The following is a 22,395-nucleotide window of genomic DNA, read 5'->3' on the forward strand; positions in this document are numbered from 1 at the left end:
CACACACACACACACAAATACACACACAAATACACCGTACATGTACCCACACACACACAACACACACACACACGCATGCACGCACGCACACATACACACACACACAAACACACACACAAATACACCGTACATGTACACACACAACACACACACACACGCACGCATGCGCACACACACACACACACACACACACACACACACACACACACACAAACACACACACACAAATACACCGTACATGTACCCACACACACACACACACACACACAAAAATACACCATACACATGCCCACACTCTCTCTCACACACATGCACACACACACATACACCCACACACACACACTGAGAGGAGTCTTCACACATACACACAAATATACTCCCCACACCCACATACTACACATATCCACACTCAAACAAGTCAAAATGAGTGATATACACACATATAAATGCACCTTAGACATACTCATACACACACACACACACACACACACACACACACACACACACACACACACTGACTCTCAGCATATATATTTCTCTATTCCCTGACAGTAGCATTTAAATGTGTGTTAAATATCTGAACATTTTTACACCGTTCACATTTGGCCTAGAATCAGGTTTTGTTGCTTAATAATGTGTTTATGTAGCAGTGATCTGACCTCAGATCTGCACTTTGCCTGATCCTCTCATTCCTTCACTGGCTTCCTGCGGTATCGGTTCTGGGGTCCAGTGTGAGTTCTGGTGTCCAGTGTGAGTTCTGGTATCCAGTATGAGTTCTGGTGTCCAGTATGAGTTCTGGTGTCCAGTAGGGTGACAGTTCCCTCTGTTTTACAGGAAGTCATGCAACTCCAGTGCTCTGGTGAGGTTTTGAGCAGAACTAGATGGGACAGTGTGGCAGAGAGAGGAGAGCAGTGGCTGTCCACAAAGGACACGCCCTTAGGGTCTCGCTCTTGAGGACACGCCCTTATGGTCTCGCTCTTGAGGACACGCCCTTAGGGTCTCGCGCTTGAGGACACGCCCTTTAGGACACGCCCTTATGGTCTCGCTCTTGAGGACACGTCCTTAGGGTCTTGCTCTTGAGGACACGCCCTTAGAGTCTCACCCTTTAGGACACGCCCTTAGGGTCTCGCCCTTTAGGGCACGCCCTTAGGGTCTCGCTCTTGAGGACACGCCCTTATGGTCTCGCTCTTGAGGACACGCCCTTAGGGTCTCGCGCTTGAGGACACGCCCTTTAGGACACGCCCTTATGGTCTCGCTCTTGAGGACACGCCCTTAGGGTCTCGCTCTTGAGGACACGCCCTTATGGTCTCGCTCTTGAGGACACGCCCTTTGGGTCTCGCGCTTGAGGACACGCCCTTTAGGACACGGCCTTATGGTCTCGCTCTTGAGGACACGTCCTTAGGGTCTTGCTCTTGAGGACACGCCCTTAGAGTCTCACTCTTTAGGACACGCCCTTAGGGTCTCGCCCTTTAGGGCACGCCCTTAGGGTCTCGCTCTTGAGGACACGCCCTTATGGTCTCGCCCTTTAGGACACGTCCTTAGGGTTTCGCTCTTGAGGACACGCCCTTTAAGACATGCCCTTTAAGACACGCCCTTTAGGACACGCCCTTTAAGACATGCCTTTTAGGACTCACCCTTTAGGACCAACTACACACATGAGATCAGGAAAGGTTAGCGAGAGAGGACGGGGGGGGGGGGGGGGGGGGGTCATAGAGAGAGAGACCAGAGAGAGATCGCAGAGAGAGAGATCAGAAAGTGAGATCAGAAAGAGATCACAAAGAGAGACATCAGTGAGAGAGATATCACCGAGACAATGCGTGGGTGTGAGAGCAGGAAGTGCACATTTGAAAAGGGAGATTCCTGGCCTGGTGACTTTGCTGATGCTGGCAAAGGGAAGGAATAAGAGAAGGAGAGAGAGAGAGAGAGAGAGAGAGAGAGAGAGAGAGAGAGAGAGAGAGAGAGAGAGAGAGAGAGAGAGGCGTCAGACTTGCCCTGTGGCACACAGGCTTGGACCTTTCTGCAGACTCATTGAAATTCCCCCTACTGCAGTGCGACTGCAGCCAACCACTCGCAAAGGACAGGCATGCCGACCCACAATGCCACGCTGACTCACCCAGCAACTATTGTGCAGTAAGAGTGAGTGTGCAGTCCTAAAGATGGATTGATAGAGAGAGAGAGCGAGAGAGAGAGAGAGAGAGAGAGAGAGAAAGGGAGCAGTGGATAGGGCTGTTTGCCAGAGCATAACTTCATTTCTCTCATATAACTGCTGATGGAGAGAGAAAGTGCGACTAAGGGAGGGGCCAGGGGGGTTTAGTTTCATATAGACCTTAAAAGAAGCTCAGATTACAAAACATTCTGCAGCTCGGTAACCCCGTCCAACACGGCCTCAACCTGATCCAGCGGCACTGGAAGACAAAGAGACAAACTCTGAAACTTGGAACGTCAGTGGAAAGTGAATGCATTTCCAACAGAAAACTAGTGAGAGGAACAGAAGAGAAAGAGGGAGGAGGGGGGAGAGGGAGAGGGGGAGAGGGAGAGGGAGATGGAGAGAGAGAGAGAGAGCAGCTGGTTGTGTTTGTAGGTGTTGGCCGTGGCCGCTGCCATGGTGCTGGTGCTGCCTGACTCTTACTCTCTCTTTCTCCTGCAGCTGAACGGCAGTGGTCAGTTGAAGGTTGCCCCTCACTACCTCTCCTCTCAGATGCTGGCCCCCCCACCTCCCCCGGGCCTGCCGCGCCTGACGTTGCCCCCAGACTCCAAACCCAGCACCACCTCCACAGACGCGTCCTCCAGCTCGCCCACCTCCCCCAGTAAGTGGGTCTTTGCTCCCCCAGTAAGTGGGTCACTGCTCCCACAGTAAGTCGGCCCTGGCCGGTTCTGTAATCTCTGAGGCCTTGAGCTCCGGTCGTGGGACAGTGTGAGGGAGGGGGGTCCTGAGTGAGCTAGGGGAGTCCTGAGTGAGGTAGGGGGGTCCTGAGTGAGGGATGGGGTCCTGAGTGAGGTAAGGGGGTTCCTGAGTGAGGTAAGGGGGTCCTGAGTGAGCTAGGGGAGTCCTGAGTGAGGTAGGGGGGTCCTGAGTGAGCTAGGGGAGTCCTGAGTGAGTTAGGGGGGTCCTGAGTGAGGTAGGGGGGTCGTGAGTGAGGGAGGGGGGTCCTGAGTGAGGTAAGGAGGTCGTGAGTGAGGGAGGGGGTCGTGAGTGAGGGAGGGGGGTCTTGAGTGAGGTGAGGGGGTCCTGAGTGAGGTAGGGGGGTCCTGAGTGAGGTAAGGGGGTTCCTGAGTGAGGTAAGGGGGTCCTGAGTGAGGTAGGGGGGTCCTGAGTGAGGTAAGGGGGTTCCTGAGTGAGGTAAGGGGGTCCTGAGTGAGGGAGGGGGGTCCTGAGTGAGGTAAGGGGGTCCTGAGTGAGGTAAGGGGGTCCTGAGTGAGGTAGGGGGTCCTGAGTGAGGGAGGGGGGTCCTGAGTGAGGGAGGAGAGTCCTGAGTGAGGTAGGGGAGTCCTGAGTGAGGGAGGAGAGTCCTGAGTGAGGTAGGAGAGTCCTGAGTGAGGTAGGAGAGTCCTGAGTGAGGTAGGGGAGTCCTGAGTGAGGTAGGGGAGTCCTGAGTGAGGTAGGGGAGTCAAGAGTGAGGTAGGGGAGTCCTGCTGGTTAAGACCAGTGCACACCCAGCGTTCTCCAGAACCTGATGCTTCTCATGAAGGCAGCAGCTTTTAAAATGATCTAGAACAGGAACTGATGATGCCGATGAACCAGTATGAATGAGGGAGAGCTTTCTAGAAGCTTCCCAACAGTCTCACAAGTTCAGGCCAGCAGCTCGGCTGCATTTGTCTTTGTTGGGCAACGTAGGATTTATGAGCTCTGGGCTTTAAACATGCAGCTCCGGTTTCCAAAGCAGAGTCCTGAATTAAACATGACTAAGAATCAGCAGTAACTGTATTATGAAGTATCTAAAACTAGACACAGGCTATGTTCCAGAGAGCAGACGTCCATGTGCTAAGATTGCTAATGGAAACGTTTAACCCCATTTTGCATTATGTAAATACGTGTGAGTCAGAGTTCTGGCACTTTTGATGATGTGATTGACAGCTGCTTGTGGTTGGCTCAGAGTTGTGATCTGCTCCTCTTATTAGATCTGCCTCATGTCTCATGCAGTTGCTATAATGCAGGCTGGCAAGAACACAGACGCAAATGTCAAGGAAAGTTCTGTTGTAGTGATTCACCTGCCGCTTCAAATTATGCCATTAAATGTTTTTTTTCGCTTCTAGCGAAAACACATGCTAGCTTAAGGTTTAATTTTAAAGTGACACACAGATTTTTTTGTGCCCAGGATGGTGGAGACACATGAAAACATTCACTGGGCACACCCTGCAGCACACAGCATGCATTGTTATTAATATTTGTGCTTTAGAATTAATATTAATACTTTTTATATTAATATTTATACCTTTTATATTATTATGCATCCTTTTGGTGTTAATATACGTACTTATGCGTATTATTGGCATGTTTTTGGAATTTTTGCCCAGTTAGGTAAAAGATAACTTTCTATCCACCCATGATTGGGGATGCATATTAGAAAGAAAGACATTCAGTACCCTTGCGTGGCCTTATGTGTTGGCCATGACCAAACACTGTTAGGTCAGCAGTGGTGTTGTCAGCATGAACAGGTGATGAACAGGGTAAGGAGGTGTGTCAAATTCTACATGGGTACATGTGCAGTTACAGACTGTGTGTATGTGCAGTTACACACTGTGTGTGTGTACAGTTGCAGACTGTGTGTACAGTTACAGATTGTGTGTGTACAGTTCCAGACTGTGTGTACAGTTACAAACTGTGTGTGTGTGTGTGTGTGTGTGTGTGTGTGTGTGTGTGTGTGTGTGTGTGTGTGTGTGTGTGTGTGTGTGTGTGTGTGTGTACAGTTCCAGACCCTTTGTACAGTTACAAGACTGTGTGTGCAGCTATAATCTCTGCATTTAAAGTTTCATCTGCAGGAGTGAATTCTGAGAACTTTACAGTTTCAGGCCCTGCTGTGACAAAGGGACTAAACGTTGTGAATAAGTGTGACTCATTCTGTAGGACAGCTGTGTTCAGATCCCAGCCATCCAGGGCCCAGTAGAGACATCCCGCCCTCTCTTTACACTAGACATCCAGACGCATGTATAATTTAATCAGTTACAAGGCATTACAAAATCCTGGGCCGGATTTGCATTTTAGATTCATATCTAAAAGATTCGTATTTGGATAACATTGCTCTAGAAACACACTGCAATCGCCGGATCACTGTTTCTTGCAGCAGTGATCCTGATCTAGGATCAGTTCTTCCCTAAAACTTGTGGCTCATTACATGACCACGTGCAGAGGGGAGGCGGGACAGCGTCCTGCTCACCGTGTGGCTGGCCGTGTGTGTGTCCTGCTTACTTCACACACACACACGATCAGGCCGTCTGTCTGCTCAGCCAAGATGTTACTTAATAGTTATGGATTCCCCATGAGGTTAGCTTGATGCCAATGAATGTGTTGATTTTAGCATTCTGCAAAATTACTGTTTCTGGGTTTTTGTGGGTGGTGGTGGGGAGGGGTGTGTGATTGTTTTTTTCGCAAAGCCTAAGAAATTGAAAATGCTGTAAATGTGTGATTTAATGGGCAGCCAAGGCGTTTCTGTAATGGCCAGCCACACTGCGTTTCTGTAAAGGTCTGTGCGCTTTTCCAGGGAGGTTTAGTATTTTGTGAGACAGGCACTGATAAACCAACCTGCTTTTTTAATTACTCAGCTCGGTCGATCAATTCAGATTACAAGATATTAAGGCATTATTTTTATTAATGAAGTGCAGGGTTTGCATAACTAAATATTCTTATGTAGGGGGAAAGTTAATGGCCAGTAACTGTAACACCGTGTTCATGTCATTTGCAGTCCTTACGCACTCTTCAGAAGATTGAGACATACTGCCCACTACTATACTACTATATACTACTATATACTACTATAGCTTTACCTGTAACTCCCCCATCACCTGGAACTTCAGGATGTCCACATGTTCTAATGATTTTTCCTTATCACTCTCTCTCTCTCTCCCTCTCTCTCTCTCTCTCAACCTCTCTCCCCCTCTCCTTCTCTCTCTCTCTCTCCCTCATTCTCTCTCTCTCCCTCTCTCTCTCTCTTTCTCTCTCTCTCTCTCTCCCCTCTTTCTTGCTCTGTCTGTCTCTCTCAGCATACTCTGCTCCCGGGACACCACCTGCCAACCGCTCCTTCGTAGGAATTGGCTCTCGAGACCCTGCTGGTCTGTATCAGGCTCAGGTACTGAACCCACCCCCTCTCCACACCGGGTCTTCCTCCAACACCCCACACCGGGTCTTCCTCCAACACCCCACACCGGGTCTTCATCCAACACCCCACACCGGGTCTTCCTCCAACACCCCACACCGGATCTTCCTTTAACACCCCACACCGGGTCTTCCTCCAACACCCCACACTGGGTCTTCCTCCAACACCCCACACTGGGTCTTCATCCAACACCCCACACCGGGTCTTCCTCCAACACCCCACTGAATCTCATGCCTCCTGTTCGAAAATCCTCCTGCCTCCCACTTTTGCCCATCAGTTTTTAAGAGGTTTTAAATAAGCTATTTCATTCTTCCCACTATACTCTCAGTGCCTAAAAACAATAGATTTATGTTTATAGATTTGAAACATTTACATTCAAATGACTATTTAACATAGACTTTCTGTTTTAGACATTTTTTAATTAACAGAAGTGTGGCCAATAGTAAGCAAGGTAACTCCCTGCCATACAGAGTGTCTCTGTGGGGCCATTAGCGTCTCGGCAAGGTGTGTGTGACGCGGTGATGCTGCACCTCTGCTCACAGTACTGGGTCAGAGAAGATGAGCAGTTCTTGACTGCTCAGACATCAGTCTTCATGTGCACAAGAGAAGCACACACAGAGTTGTCCTCAGAGATAAGATAGAAGAATTTGTGAAGAACTCTTGAAGAACTTTTGAAGCTCTTCTGAATCTTATATATACACACACACACTCACCTATATTTGTGTGTGTGTGTGTGTGTGTGTCTGTGTGTGTGTGTGTGTGTGTGTGTGTGTGTGTGTGTGTGTGTGTGTGTGTGTGTGTGTGTGTGTGTGTGTGTGTCTGAAGAAGAACGCAGGGAGCAACTGCAGTGCACTGTAATTAAAGATGTAGTGGAAGTAAAAAATTCAGTGTAGTACACCAGATGTCCAATAAAGCAGAATATTTTGAAAAGAGGCCCATCACCATCTTCAGAAGCACTTTGCTTTGAAATATATATGTGTGTGTGAGCATGTACGTGTGTGTGTACTAAATCTTTACTTTTTCTTCATGCTCGGGCCTCTGCGAGCTTGAGGGTCTTGTTTCCAGGCCTGTGCTCTCCTGGACGGCACTTCTCTCGTGTTTTGGTATTTTGGTATTTCTCAGTTTTTTCATGTTCTTTGTTGATGATGTTGCCATATCTGTCACCGTGACCCTCTTCATCATCATTGCTATACTCTGCTGGCAGTGATGTCAGTAACGCGTTACTCTAATCTTACCACTTTTTTCGGTAACGAGTAATATAACGCGCTACTATTTCCAGTCCAGTAATCAGATTAAAGTTACTTATCCAAATAACTGTGCGTTACTATTTATATTTTCCCTTGTAAAATATATATTTTTGCTTTCTTCTTGGCTCAGTTCTACTTTTGCTTCTGACCGTAGCGCTCGACTCCGCACGCTGCGCGTGACCCTGTGAGAGCGCGAGCGCGTTTTACACGTCATTCTGTGCAGTGTCCTCCCGTAAGGATGTGTGGTAGTGTAAAGAAACACCCCTCAAAAACAGGGGAAGGAACATTTACCTGAAGAATTTTAATGTTGCTTTGTGTTCCACGTTTGAAAAGTGCTGGAATTTTGACTAACGTCGCCTACTTTAAAATGCTTGAAATTGTAATGGTATTTCGTTTCACAAGCTGTCTGACTGAACTGGGGTGGGTTTCCCGAAACGTTCGTAGCGCTAAGTACTTCTTAACCTCGTACGTTTCATACGAGGTTACGAAGTACTTGGCGCTACGAACGTTTCGGGAAACCCACCCCAGTTCGCTTGTATTACGTTTACAAATAAATTTACAAATAATACCGCGCAGCTACACAAACGTAATGTCAGGAGATACTGTAGCGACTCCTACTCCTCACGGCGAGTCTTGCCCTTTAAGTGACACTGGGGGGCGGCGACTGCGCGCGCCAGGGTTGCGTTATCAATAAAGTTTCCCTCCTCGGGATTTTTGGATTAAGCAGTTTCTGCCTCGGTTACCGAACCTGCTTCAATACATTGTTACTGTTAAAAATGCACTTCCAATAAAGTGAGTATTGGAAAAATGTATTTTGCTGCTGAATGTAACTACTAAAGTAACTTGTAATCTAACGTAGTTACTTTTAAAATCAAGTAATATGTAACGTAACTAAGTTACTTTTAAAAGGAGTAATCAGTAATCGGATTACTTTCTCAAGGTAACTTAGCCATCACTGTCGGCTGGTTAGCTAATACCATTTTGCCAGTTTGTATCTGCATGTCCCACAGGATCTTAGCTCTCCACCACTTTAATGGATTCACCGTTGACCCTGGAACATTCAGCCTATTTTCAGCACAGATATTTCTCTATACTCTATCAACGCCTTGTTTATGGTGTTCCATGTGCGTTCTGCCTGCTAGCATCTTGCATCCCACTGTGATGTGCTGGAACGTCTCGGGGGCATCTTTGCGCACGAGTTTACAGGTGTCTTGATATCTGTGGCTTCTGCCACCTTCTCTGGGCAGCTGATCATACCAGCATGGTATCTAAAGACTAGAGTAGGTGTTGATACTCCAGATCCTGTTTTCCCGATCAGTATTTGCTTCTCTGTAGGTATTTGGCTGTGGCTGATTGCCTTGCAGGCGCTTCATGATGTCCATATGCCTTTGGGATTCCAAGATAATTGTAGCTGCCCTCAAGATGTGTTGTGTTTCCTTCTGGTAGTATGATCCCCTCAGTTCTAGCTACCTCCCTTCTCACTGGAACCATCTGACCACACTTATCCAGTCCAAACAACTTTTTGATGAGGTTGCAGTATATCATGGAGTGATGGAATATTTCGTCGATTTCTTGTTTACTTCTGGCATACAGCTTGATGTCATTCAAGTAGAGCAGGTGGGTGATGGTTCACCATTCTGTAGCTGGCATCCAGAGCCACTCTTGGTGATGATTTAACGGAGAGGGATCAAGAACAGCAGTGGGGACAGGACACCTTCTTTGTGAATTCCACAATTGATAGTGACTTGTGCTGTTGGCCTGACATTGGCCTCTACAGTCGTCTTCTACATCCCCATTGAGTTTGTGATGAAGGGTCCTAGAGACGTGTTGAGTGTTCCAGGATCCATGGTTCCTCCTGGGCTCTTGCCAGTGCCTTTCTGGGCCCCACTCATGTATAGAGCCATGTGCCTGCTCAGCTTGACTACAACGATACCTGACAAGATGTGCAGAAGCAGGTTATTGGCCAATAGTTGGATGGAACTGTCCCTATGTTGGGGTCTCGCTGATTCAGGTCTATGGTTTGGAATTAGCCATTGAGGCTAACAAGAGTTCCATCTGTTAGCAGCTAGTTTAATTTGTGCTGCCAGGCATTAAAATAGGTGCATTCAGCTTCTTCAGTAGGTGTCAACCATGTTGTTACCCTGCCACAGAGGGTACCCTTTAGATGGCTTGTGGGAGAACGTCCTGCTTGTTCTCCTGGTTCTATTTCTCATGTGTACCACTCCAAGCAGGCAGCCATAGCTACTGATCTTTGCTTGGTCTCCAAGGCCTCCGTTATGGACAGCTTGTACTTCTCAAGTATCTTCATCATGCGAATTTGCTGTTCTGATAACTGGGTAACTTCGCGCTGTGTTCCCCTTACCTGCTCCTCCAGTCTCTTTCACGAACAATACTGTTCCTTGACTGTTCCTTGACAATGTTCACCACGTAGCCAAGTAGTGAAGTATCAATGTTTGCTAAAGTGTATATTAGCTCATTGATCTCAGTGGTGGTTACAATAGTGATCATCCATTGTGCTGCAATCATATCTTCCAGGATGTTTTCTGGTACTAAACTAAACTAAAGTCTACGATGACCCAGTACCCATCTAAGCCATGATCTTGATTCTCTGGTCTGCAGCTCTGGTGTTGAGCTTGGTGCAGGGGTTCACTGGGTCTTGGTTCCCAGTTTCAGGGTGTCCTCTGACCTGTTGATCTGGATCTTTCCTTGCTGTTGCATTCGTGTTGTACCATGTCAATCTCTCATTGTTACAACGTGCCACCTGCAGATGTAGGAACGCTGAACTACTGGTTCTTTCAGAGTTAATCCAGATGTATTTGTTCAACATGCAAACAGCCGAGGAACACTGAGACTCACAAGACCTTCCTGTGCTGCTCCCATTTCAACAAGACCTACAAGCTTTTACAGTAGTGGCATATGAAGTGTTGGGGAAGAACACCGTGGTCGTGTGCTAGCGTGGTGCCAGGTGCCAAGGCCTTTGCCGAGCCTGGCGCGTGGAGGTCTGGTGTGGGGCTGTGTGGAGTGTCAGAGTGAGAGGTGGGGTGTGCAGGAGGTGGAGCTGGACAGTGGGGTTCTGGATGCACCACTACCTCCACCCACACACCCTGGGGGCACCAGTGCCTCCGCATTGCAGTTCTATCTTCTTTATTAAGACTACAAGTACACCCCACTAAACAAGGGGACACAGGAGGGTTTTAACGAGGCAGGAGTGTGTGTGTGTGTGTGTGTGTGTGTGTGTGTGTGTGTGTGTGTGTGTGTGTGTGTGTGTGTGTGTGAAAGAGAGTGGGAGTGGGTGTGTGCATTGTTGTATGTGGTGGGGGATGTGAGTGGGGGTGTATGGTGAGGGAATGTGGGTGTGTGTGTTTGTGAGTTTGCTAGTGATCTTGCCTGTGCAGAGGTTTTAGTGTGGACAGAAACCGAATGGCTAAAGGACGAGGACGAGAGAGGGAGATGTAGATGAGTGAGGGAGATGTAGGTGAGGATGAGAGAGGGAGATGTAGATAAGAGAGGGAGATATAGGCGAGGATGACAGAGGGAGATGTAGATGAGAGAGGGAGATGTAGGCGAGAGAGGGAGATGTAGGAGAGAGAGGGAGATGTAGGCGAAAGAGGGAGATGTAGATGAGAGAGGTAGATGTAGATGAGAGAGGGAGATGTAAATGAGAGAGGGAGATGTAGGCGAGAGAGGGAGATGTAGATGAGAAAGGGAGCTGTAGATGAGAGAGGGAGATGTAGATAAGAGAGGGAGATGTAGGCGAGAGAGGGAGATGTAGATGAGAGAGGGAGATGTAGATGAGAAAGGGAGATGTAGGCGAGAGAGGGAGATGTAGATGAGAAAGGGAGCTGTAGATGAGAGAGGGAGATGTAGATGAGAGAGGGAGATGTAGGCGAGAGAGGGAGATGTAGGCGAGAGAGGGAGATGTAGGAGAGAGAGGGAGATGTAGGCGAAAGAGGGAGATGTAGATGAGAGAGGGAGATGTAGGCGAGAAAGGGAGATGTAGATGAGAGAGGGAGATGTAGGCGAGAGAGGGAGATGTAGGCGAGAGAGGGAGATGTAGGAGAGAGAGGGAGATGTAGGCGAGAGAGGGAGATGTAGGAGAGAGAGGGAGATGTAGGCGAAAGAGGGAGATGTAGATGAGAGAGGTAGATGTAAATGAGAATGAGAGAGGGGACCTCACGCCCCATCCAGGAATGTCACATCCACAGCAGTCTGGTTGTTATGGGAAACCAGACGTGAAATCATAAGATGAACTTGAAAGCAAGGAGGGAAAGATCCACGACAGGCCGTGCTAATCGATGCCAGTCAGATTCTCCCGATGAAGGCAATGGGGATGAGTGCAGAGTGCGAATCATCAGGCATCAACTGCTCAGGCCTAAGATGGGAATGACTTCTCATACCTGCTCCTTCCTGGTCTCTGACCTGCCACTTCCGATGCTCACAATCTGCTTTTATTAATTTATTTTGCCCCAAAATTTATACGTCGCCCAAGTTTGTTTCTTTACTAAAACCTTGGTAACCTTGGTAACCCAATCTGTTCTTGAAGAGGTCCGCTTTGCAGACTAGCCCACAGACTCCCGTATTTACATAACGTGAAAGATTGTCATGTTACTCCCTCGTACCCCTTCCTGCACCATGAACACACCCTTTCATCAGACTCGTGGTTTCTTAACTTTAACCACCTGTCACCACCAAAAAGTCCTTGAGCTTTTATGTCCATCTAAATATTTCAGTTGGCGTGGGGTCTTTCCTGACGTGAAGCTCCGTCTGTCAGGCTGCCCTGTCCTGCATGGCAGACAGACTCGGGACTGCTGTTGGGGCGGGACGTGGGGAAGGGGGGTGGGACGGGACACCACAAGCTTTCTAGCAGCTGGCGTGCACTGAAAGTTCCAGAACAAACGACGGCTATCCGGCCATAAAGGGAGATAGCGGGGGAGTCATTGGACTCCAGATTTTATCCTTAGCACATCATTTTGCTTTAATGCACAGTAGTAAATCCACTTGCCTCTGTTTTCCAAAGGGGGTTTGTGCATTACAAATTAGTGGGATGGACAATAAAACTGGGAAAAGTTTGCAGGTAGAAAAGATTAATGCAAGTTCTTGAAAATGAATTTAAAATAATAATAATGTTAATATTAAAATAGGCACTGATGGTGGATGTTCATATTAACAGCAAGTAGTAGCTCAGTCTTCAGAGGTTTTTGAGGGGAAAGCTGAATTTGAATCAGTTTTTAGAGATTTTCTGTCATGTATAGTTTTTAAATTTTTAGTGTAGATTTTCCAGTAATTACACATTACTTATTTATAAATAAGGCTATTATTTCACTGAAGATATGTATAGACATATTTCTAAAATGTATAATGTGTCAGGGCTGGCTCGGATGCCGTGCCGTCCACGTCCGCTAGGGGAACCCGAACCAGTCCTAGACTCCAGCAGCGCAATCAGCAATGATCTGTCTCACCTGTTGCCATGGCTTCATAAGGAAGCGTTTGGAGACAGATCATTGCTGATTCGTTTTGGTCTCATGCCGTCTCGTACTCAGCCTTCTCTCTCTTGTCTCGCTCCTAAGGTGTCTCGCCACCTTACTCTTGCTTTTTCTAGCCCTCTCTTGTCTCTATCTTTTACCTTTACTTATTCCTACCTCCTGCGCCACGTCTGGCCCATCTCAAGTTTTCCACCAACCTTATCTCTTCCTGTCAGTTACTCTTTTGTTTTTGGGAAGGGTTTTTGTTTTGTTGCGGCGTACGCCTCTGGCCAGCCACTTCCCCTGGGTTCCTTAGTTCGTTTTACGCGTTGACTTTTTCCGCGTTCTTTCAGTTACCTTTATTTTCCTACCGTGTCTTCACGGTTTTAGTATTGCATTTCTACGCGTTGAGTTTTCCGCGTCCTGGTGAGTTTCGTTTTACTTCTGAGTGTATGCGGAGTGGTATTCTGTTGTGTTTTCTGTTTGTTCGCGCGTGTCTATGTGATAAGCACTTCTCCCTATTTGTTCCTAACGGCATTTGGGTTCTATTCTCCCTTCGTTTTCTTACGCGTGTGTACCGGTCTGTACACCCCGCGTTACAGAACGAATCAGCCTAAACATGAACCCAGCCGAATCTCACGACACCGCAGTATTAAAAGCTGCAGTTGTAAGCCAGGAGCAAATACTAAATAACCATGATCAAATACTCCGCCAGATCATGAAGCAAGTTACTAACATCACAGCTACGTTGCAAACCGTGAGCAACTCACCTCCTGTGTCTCGCAATCCACCCCCCGTTAATTCGGTCACAGCACCCGCTGCCGCGAGTCATTATGAGCCAATATTACCGCCTCCAGCTCGATACTCGGGGAATCCTGATGGGTGTCGAGGTTTTCTTTTACAGTGTTCTCTCATATTTGAACAACAACCCTCGCGTTTCCCAACAGAACGTTCCAAGACCGCTTATGTTGTGGCACTACTATCTGACAAAGCGTTAGCTTGGGCCACGCCCCTTTGGGAGAAGCAGACAGAGGCCTGTTCTTCATATGAACGTTTTTCTAACGCCATAAAAAGCGCTTTCTATCACCCATCGTCAGGAGGAGTTATTGGTCCGCGTTTATTGAGGCTCCGTCAAGGAAAACAGTCAGTCGCTGAGTATTCTCTGGAATTCAGAACGCTGGCCGCTGAGAGTGGGTGGGGTCCAGAGGCACTTATGACCATATACCAGGAGGGGTTATGCGAAGAATTGAAAGATGAGCTAACACTCCGTGACCCTCCGGCTGATCTCGACACACTGATAACACACACAGTGCGTCTTGACAACCGTTGCCGCGAACGCAGACACACTAAACAACAACAACAACATTATCGTGACAACACACCAGCAGTAACGCAGTCACGTATATTTGAAATCTGCAAATCCGGTACTGACCCTCAACCCATGCAGATAGGTCATACACGATTATCACGTCAAGAGAGACAGGCACGTCTCCAGGAAGGCAGGTGGTTATACTGTGGTGGAGAGGGTCATCAAAGGTCCAAATGTCCTGAGCTACAGGGAAAAGGGCAAACCCGCCAGTGAGTACGGAGGCACTGGCGGGTTCGATGTCGAATCCTCCTGGTAATGTGCTGTTTCTTCACGTTTCTCTGTCATGGAGGGGGTCAGAGAGAAAACGCTTGATGGCTTTCATTGACTCAGGGGCTGCTGCGAGCTTCATTGACGCTTCTCTCGTCAAAGAGTTAGGCATACCCCTGATAGACCTAGATAAATCTCTCACTGTGGCCGCTGTGGATGGGCGGAGTTTGAGTTCGGGCGAAGTGGCCAAACAAACTGTGCCCATCGACATGAGTATAGGAGGGCATCGCGAGCAGCTCACATTTTATGTTATCAGTGCTCCTCAAATGCGGCTTATCTTAGGATTTCCCTGGTTACAACGTCATAACCCGGAAGTCGATTGGTTATCTCGCTCTGTGAGAAACTGGAGTCAGATATGCAAAGAGACCTGTTTAAAGACGAGGCTTGGGTCTCCTACTAACTCCCCGCATGAACATGTAGTTCTTACACAGGTCCCCACTGAATATCATGACCTTGCTGAGGTTTTCAGTAAGCAAAAGGCAGGCTTCCTTCCCCCTCACAGAGCTTATGACATGGCCATAGACTTGCTTCCCGGAGCGAGCCCTCCCAGGGGCCGTCTCTTCTCTCTGGCTGTCCCGGAACGCAAGGCTATGGAAGAATATATCAAGGAGGCGCTTGCTGCAGGGTTTATTCGTCCCTCCACTTCACCCGCCGGTGCTGGCTTCTTCTTTGTAGGGAAGAAAGACGGTGGGTTGAGGCCATGTATAGATTACCGTGGTCTCAACAAGGTGACGATCAAGGATCGCCACCCATTACCCCTCATGGCTACTGCATTTGAAGCGTTACAAAAGGCCACTATATTCACAAAGCTAGACCTTCGTAGTGCTTACAATCTGGTGAGGATCAGAGAAGGTGACGAGTGGAAGACCGCCTTTATTACCCCGTCAGGCCATTACGAATATTTAGTTATGCCGTTTGGTTTAATGAATGCCCCTGCAGTGTTTCAGCGATTCATAAATGAAGTGCTCAGAGAAGCCCTTGATAGGTACACTTTCGTCTACCTGGACGATATCCTCATATATAGCAACTCTCTGTCGGAACATATCAAACATGTAAGGCGGATCCTCCAACTCTTGCACGAGAACCACCTATACGTTAAATTGGAGAAATCACTCTTTCATATTCAGGAAGTAGCCTTCTTAGGATACAGAATAGCCCCTAACACTCTTGCTATGGATCCGTCGAAGATTCGGGCAGTCACCCAGTGGCCGACTCCCTCTTCACTACGGCAAGTCCAGCGGTTCCTGGGTTTTGCTAATTTTTATCGCCGCTTCATCAAGGGGTTCAGTACTCTGGCAGCCCCGCTCATTAATCTCACCAAGAAAACCCCAGGTCCCTTTGTGTGGTCTCCGGAGGCCCAGGAGTCCTTTGATAAACTAAAAAAGCAGTTCACCTCCGAGCCTGTTCTGCGGATGCCGGACCCTGACCTGCCGTTTATTGTTGAGGTAGACGCCTCCGATTACGGAGTAGGAGCCATCCTCTCTCAACGGTCAGGTATTCCCCAGAAACTTCATCCGTGTGCTTATTTTTCACACCGCATGACACCTGCCGAGAGAAATTATGACGTTGGTGACAAGGAATTGTTGGCAGTGAAGCTGGCGCTAGAGGAATGGAGGCATTGGTTGGAGGGTGCCAAAGAACCGTTTCTGGTGTGGACGGATCATAAAAATTTGGCCTACCTACAACAGGCCAAGCGTCTTAACCCTAGACAGGCCAGGTGGTCACTTTTCTTTAGTCGGTTCAATTTTACGCTCTCCTATCGGCCTGGCACCAAAAACGTCAAACCCGATGCACTGTCTCGCCAGTGGGAGGTGCCCTCCGATTCAGTTGAGCCCAGCACAGTCATACCTTCATCCAAGATAGTGGCTCCCATTCAGTGGGACGTCGAGGCTGCTGTAAAACGGTCACTTGCCCGTAATCCTGGTCCTAGTGGAGTCCCTTCTGGCCGTCTTTTTGTGCACCCGTCTATGAGGAAGACGGTGATGGAGTGGGGTCATAGCTCTCCCTTCGCTGCTCACCCGGGAGCACGTCGCACCCTTGAGCTCATTAAGCGACGGTTCTGGTGGTCAGGGATGGACCAAGAGGTGGGGAATTTTGTTTCAACTTGTGGGACGTGCGCCCGTAATAAGGTCTCTCACGCCAAACCGTCCGGTCTGCTGCGTCCTCTCCCCATCCCGTCTAGGCCTTGGACTCATGTGGCCCTAGATTTTGTCACTGGGTTACCCCCCTCTCGGGGTAACACCACTATCCTGGTTATTGTGGACCGTTTCTATAAAGTAGCAAGGTTCCTGGCCCTGCCTAAACTCCCCTCCGCTCGTGACACGGCCACCTTATTCCTCCATAACATCGTCAGGCACCACGGTTTCCCATCTGACGTGGTGTCCGATAGGGGGCCACAATTCACAAGTCGGTTCTGGGGTGCTTTTTTGAATCTTCTGGGCGCCAAGGCCAGTCTTTCTTCAGGATTTCACCCACAAACTAATGGTCAGACTGAGAGGACCAATCAGGACCTTGAGCAAACGCTCAGGTGTTTGGCCTCATCTAATCCGTCCTCCTGGTCTGACCAGCTCTTGTGGGCTGAGTACGCCCACAACACTTTGTGGCATTCTGCTCTCGGCATGTCGCCTTATGAGTGCCTCTATGGGTACGCGCTTCCCATGTTTGCTGACCAGGAAAAAGATGTGGCGGTTCCGGGAGCTCGAGCCTTGGTGCGGCGATGTCGGTTGGCATGGCGTAAGGCTCGCAAAGCTCTGTTGTCCGCCTCTGCTGGGTACCGCCGCAGTGCGGATAAGCACCGTCTCCCGGCCTTGTCCTTCCGTCCCGGGCAGCGGGTGTGGTTGTCCGCCAAGGATCTGCCAGTTCGGGGTGGGACCAGGAAGTTGGCCCCCCGGTATCTGGGTCCCTTTAAGGTTGACAGGCGGATAAATCCGGTTTCTTACCGGCTGTTGCTTCCCCCTTCCATGCGGGTCCATCCTGTGTTCCACGTGTCGCGCCTCCGCCCTGTTCTGTGTCACATGCCCCGTGCTCCGGCCCCGCCGCCCCCCCGCATGGTTGCTGGTGGCCCGGTATACACTGTGAGCCGGTTGTTGGACCACCGCCGTGTTCGGGGTCGGGACCAGTACCTCGTAGACTGGACTGGTTACGGGCCCGAGGAACGTTCCTGGGTTCCCGCTTCTCGCATAGTCGACCGGTCCCTCATTCGTGACTTCCGTCGTGACAGGGCTGTCGCTCTGGGCCCGCGAGGTCTCGGGCCTAGAGGGGGGGGCTCTGTCAGGGCTGGCTCGGATGCCGTGCCGTCCACGTCCGCTAGGGGCACCCGAACCAGTCCTAGACTCCAGCAGCGCAATCAGCAATGATCTGTCTCACCTGTTGCCATGGCTTCATAAGGAAGCGTTTGGAGACAGATCATTGCTGATTCGTTTTGGTCTCATGCCGTCTCGTACTCAGCCTTCTCTCTCTTGTCTCGCTCCTAAGGTGTCTCGCCACCTTACTCTTGCTTTTTCTAGCCCTCTCTTGTCTCTATCTTTTACCTTTACTTATTCCTACCTCCTGCGCCACGTCTGGCCCATCTCAAGTTTTCCACCAACCTTATCTCTTCCTGTCAGTTACTCTTTTGTTTTTGGGAAGGGTTTTTGTTTTGTTGCGGCGTACGCCTCTGGCCAGCCACTTCCCCTGGGTTCCTTAGTTCGTTTTACGCGTTGACTTTTTCCGCGTTCTTTCAGTTACCTTTATTTTCCTACCGTGTCTTCACGGTTTTAGTATTGCATTTCTACGCGTTGAGTTTTCCGCGTCCTGGTGAGTTTCGTTTTACTTCTGAGTGTATGCGGAGTGGTATTCTGTTGTGTTTTCTGTTTGTTCGCGCGTGTCTATGTGATAAGCACTTCTCCCTATTTGTTCCTAACGGCATTTGGGTTCTATTCTCCCTTCGTTTTCTTACGCGTGTGTACCGGTCTGTACACCCCGCGTTACATAATGTATGTGTTATGCTCACATTTTCCCTCAGGAAAGTCCCTCTCTAGTGTCCAGTGCTTTTCCACTTTTCCATAGTACACAAACAGTAATGACATATGAGTAATTCAGAACAGAAACCCTATGGGTGATAGAGTCATGGTGAAAACTTATTTGGGTTCAGGGTGCAGAAACACCTGAACAGGTATGAGGACTTTGAAGTCTGATGGAGTTCGACTGTCCTTATCCTGTCCATCAAAACAGGGATGAAGCTCCATAATCTAAACAGGAAACATAGATTCTGTCATTATTGAAATGTACCTAGTTATGTTTCAGATGTACTTGATTACGCAATGTGCTTGGTTCATTTTCATTTAATTAAATGGTTTTAAAATAAAGCTGCATGATATTGACATGATGTTTTTTCATTCTGATAAACCCTTGATTTGCTGTTATTTTCGCCAAAATCATTTACATTCATTACAGCAAATCTAATCATTTGTAAATGTAAGTTACGCCAATATAGTTAATAATCAAAATAACTGCGGTGCACTTATCTGCAAATGGTTCGGTTGGTCCCAGTGTTCACATCCAACTATAACACTTTGTGATTTACAGGACTCATTTGCATATTGCAGCCTGATCCAATAACAAAAGATATATTGTTTAGCCCTAATCTTGACACAGCAGTGGGATTTACACTGTTGTGAACTGTTAGAACATAAAACTGCTTTTATGGGCCAGTCTGATGCCATGTTCTCAAAACAAGGACACACAGCATGAGAATGCAGAACCCCCATCTGCTCTACTATCACAGCTACTCTACTAACACTCCTCTACTAACACAGCTCCTCTAATATCACTCCTCTACTATCACAGCTCCTCTACTAACACAGCTCCTCTAATATCACTCCTCTACTATCACAGCTCCTCTACTAACACAGCTCCTCTACTATCACAGCTCCTCTACTAACACAGCTCCTCTACTATCACAGCTCCTCTACTAACACAGCTCCTCTACTAACACAGCTCCTCTACTATCACAGCTCCTCTACTAACACAGCTCCTCTACTAACACAGCTCCTCTACTATTGCAGCTACTCTACTAACACTCCTTTACTAACACTCCTCTACTATCACAGCTACTCTACTAACACTCCTCTACTATCACAGCTCCTCTACTATCACCCCTCTACTAACACAGCTCGTCTACTAACACAGCTTCTCTACTAATACAGCTCCTCTACTATCACAGCTCCTCTACTATCACAGCTCCTCTACTATCACAGCTCCTCTACAAACAGCTCCTCTACAAACTAGGGCTGGACCCGAATATTCGGATATTCGGATATTCGGTCATTGAGTAGGTATTCGGTTTTTAATTTTGGTATTCGGATATTCGTGTTTTTTTTTTTCTTAGCTCCGCCTCACTCTAACGTTACAGTTCCGTTCAGGTTAATGGCGGTATATGAGAGGCAAAATGCATTAGGTATGAGGTATTTTTAATGTGTGTGCTCCGTTATTAAATTTGGCGTTTGTTTAGGCTTCCCTGTAATCTATAATAATTTAATATTGATTTCTTTTGAAGTTATTAAATGTTTGTTGTTTACAGAATGTTTCTCCCCACGTCTCATGTCTTTTTTGTGTTTCCCCCCGGATTTTTTCGCTGCGCACATCGGCCCAGTGTCCGCGGCGGCTGCTCCGCTGCGCAAGCCGGCCCAGTGAATAGCTGTGTTTTTGTGTTTTAGTACTTGGGTTATACTTGAAACAAAAAAAATCGTTTGTCCAGAAAGTATTTTATATTCTTAAACATTGTTAATTATATTACAGTGGACGAAAGTCATTGTAAACTGTGTTGTTGTTGGCCGATTTCAGTTTAATGATGTGCAGTGCGTAGCTAAATAGCTGTTTTTTGTGGTTTTGCACTTAAGCGGGAGGGGGGGCATAACACTCGTGACGGAGTTCAGCGCTATTTTCAATATTTTCAATAGCGCTGAAATAAATGCTCCGGTTTAAAATGAATTCTCCCGTCAAAATTAAGAAATATTTTTAACAATTCTGGGTCCGGATGGGATGGCATTTGGGTCCGTATACAGTTAATCAGGAATGAGATTGGGTCCGGACATGACTGCGTTCGGGTCCGGATCAGGACCGCGGTCCGCCAGTTGCCGACCCCTGGTTTAGAAACTATTTTATATTCTTAATATAATCCGTTTTTAATCCGTCTTATTTAAAAACGAAGCTTCGGATATTCGCTTCGAAACAGTGCCGAATATCCGGAGCTCAAAAAACGCTATTCGGGCCAGCCCTACTACAAACACAGCTCGTCTACTAACAGTTCCTCTACTAACACAGCTCCTCTACTATCACAGCTCCTCTACTATCACAACTCCTCTATTATCACAGCTCCTCTACAAACACAGCTCGTCTACTAACACAGCTCCTCTACTATCACAGCTCCTCTACAAACACAGCTCCTCTACAAACACAGCTCCTCTACAAACACAGCTCCTCTACTAACACAGCTCCTCTACTATCACAGCTCCTCTACTATCAAAGCTCCTCTATGAACACAGCTCCTCTACTATCACAGATACTCTACTAACACAGCTCCTCTACTATCACAGATACTCTACTAACACAGCTCCTCTACTATCACAGCTCCTCTACTATCACAGCTCCTCTACTAACACAGCTCGTCTACTAACACAGTTCCTCTACTATCACAGCTCCTCTACTATCACAGCTCCTCTACTAACACAGCTCCTCTACAAACACAGCTCCTCTACAAACACAGCTCCTCTACAAACACAGCTCGTCTACTAACACAGCTCCTCTACTATCACAGCTCCTCTACTAACACAGCTCCTCTACTAACACAGCTCCTCTACAAACACAGCTCCTCTACAAACACAGCTCGTCTACTAACACAGCTCGTCTACTAACACAGCTCCTCTACTATCACAGCTCCTCTACAAACACAGCTCCTCTACAAACACAGCTTGTCTACTAACACAGCTCCTCTACTAACACAGCTCCTCTACTATAAAAGCTCCTCTATGAACACAGCTCCTCTACTATCAGATACTCTACTAACACAGCTCCTCTACTATCACAGATACTCTACTATCACAGCTCCTCTACTATCACAGCTCCTCTACTAACACAGCTCCTCTACTATCACAGATACTCTACTATCACAGCTCCTCTACTATCAAAGCTCCTCTATGAACACAGCTCCTCTACTATCACAGATACTCTACTAACACAGCTCCTCTACTATCACAGATACTCTACTAACACAGCTCCTCTACTATCACAGCTCCTCTACTATCACAGCTCCTCTACTATCACAGATACTCTACTATCACAGCTCCTCTACTATCACAGCTCCTCTACTAACACAGCTCCTCTACTATCACAGCTACTCTAATACTCTACTCTAGCTACTCTAGCCCCTCTACTAACATAGCTACTCTAACACAGCTACTCTAACACAGCTCCTCTACTATCACAGCTACTCTAACAATACAGCTCCTCTACTATCACAACCCCTTTACTAACACAGCTCCTCCACTAACACAGCCCATTCTGTGGTATATTGAGCAGCCAGCAACAGGGCTTTTGAGACTCATTAGCACATAGCCGCAATGCCCTCTAGTGGACACACGCATTATTACTGGTATGGTCTAATGTTTAAAGATGAGATGGTCCTCTCATATGTCCACATAAATAAAATGAGTTGTCAGGCTGTATAGTATCTATAACATAAATGTGCATACACGGTTATG

At 47.8% G+C, this 22,395-nt stretch overlaps 1 protein-coding gene across 6 annotated transcripts in view; it reads left to right on the top strand.

The window, feature by feature from the left end:
* Nucleotides 1-22,395, top strand: part of nfic (nuclear factor I/C) — a 107,697-nt gene that overhangs the window by 82,003 nt on the left and 3,299 nt on the right. For 5 of the 6 annotated variants that reach the window (XM_077004261.1, XM_077004260.1, XM_077004263.1 and 2 more), the window contains 2 exons: nt 2,648-2,807; nt 6,199-6,284. In XM_077004261.1, coding sequence (XP_076860376.1) covers nt 2,648-2,807; nt 6,199-6,284 — 246 coding nt within the window. The remainder of the gene's footprint in view (nt 1-2,647; nt 2,808-6,198; nt 6,285-22,395) is intronic. The other variant, XM_077004264.1, reaches the window with a different exon arrangement.

This window comes from Brachyhypopomus gauderio, chromosome 4, assembly GCF_052324685.1.
Source record: "Brachyhypopomus gauderio isolate BG-103 chromosome 4, BGAUD_0.2, whole genome shotgun sequence".
Taxonomy (NCBI): Eukaryota; Metazoa; Chordata; class Actinopteri; order Gymnotiformes; family Hypopomidae; genus Brachyhypopomus; species Brachyhypopomus gauderio.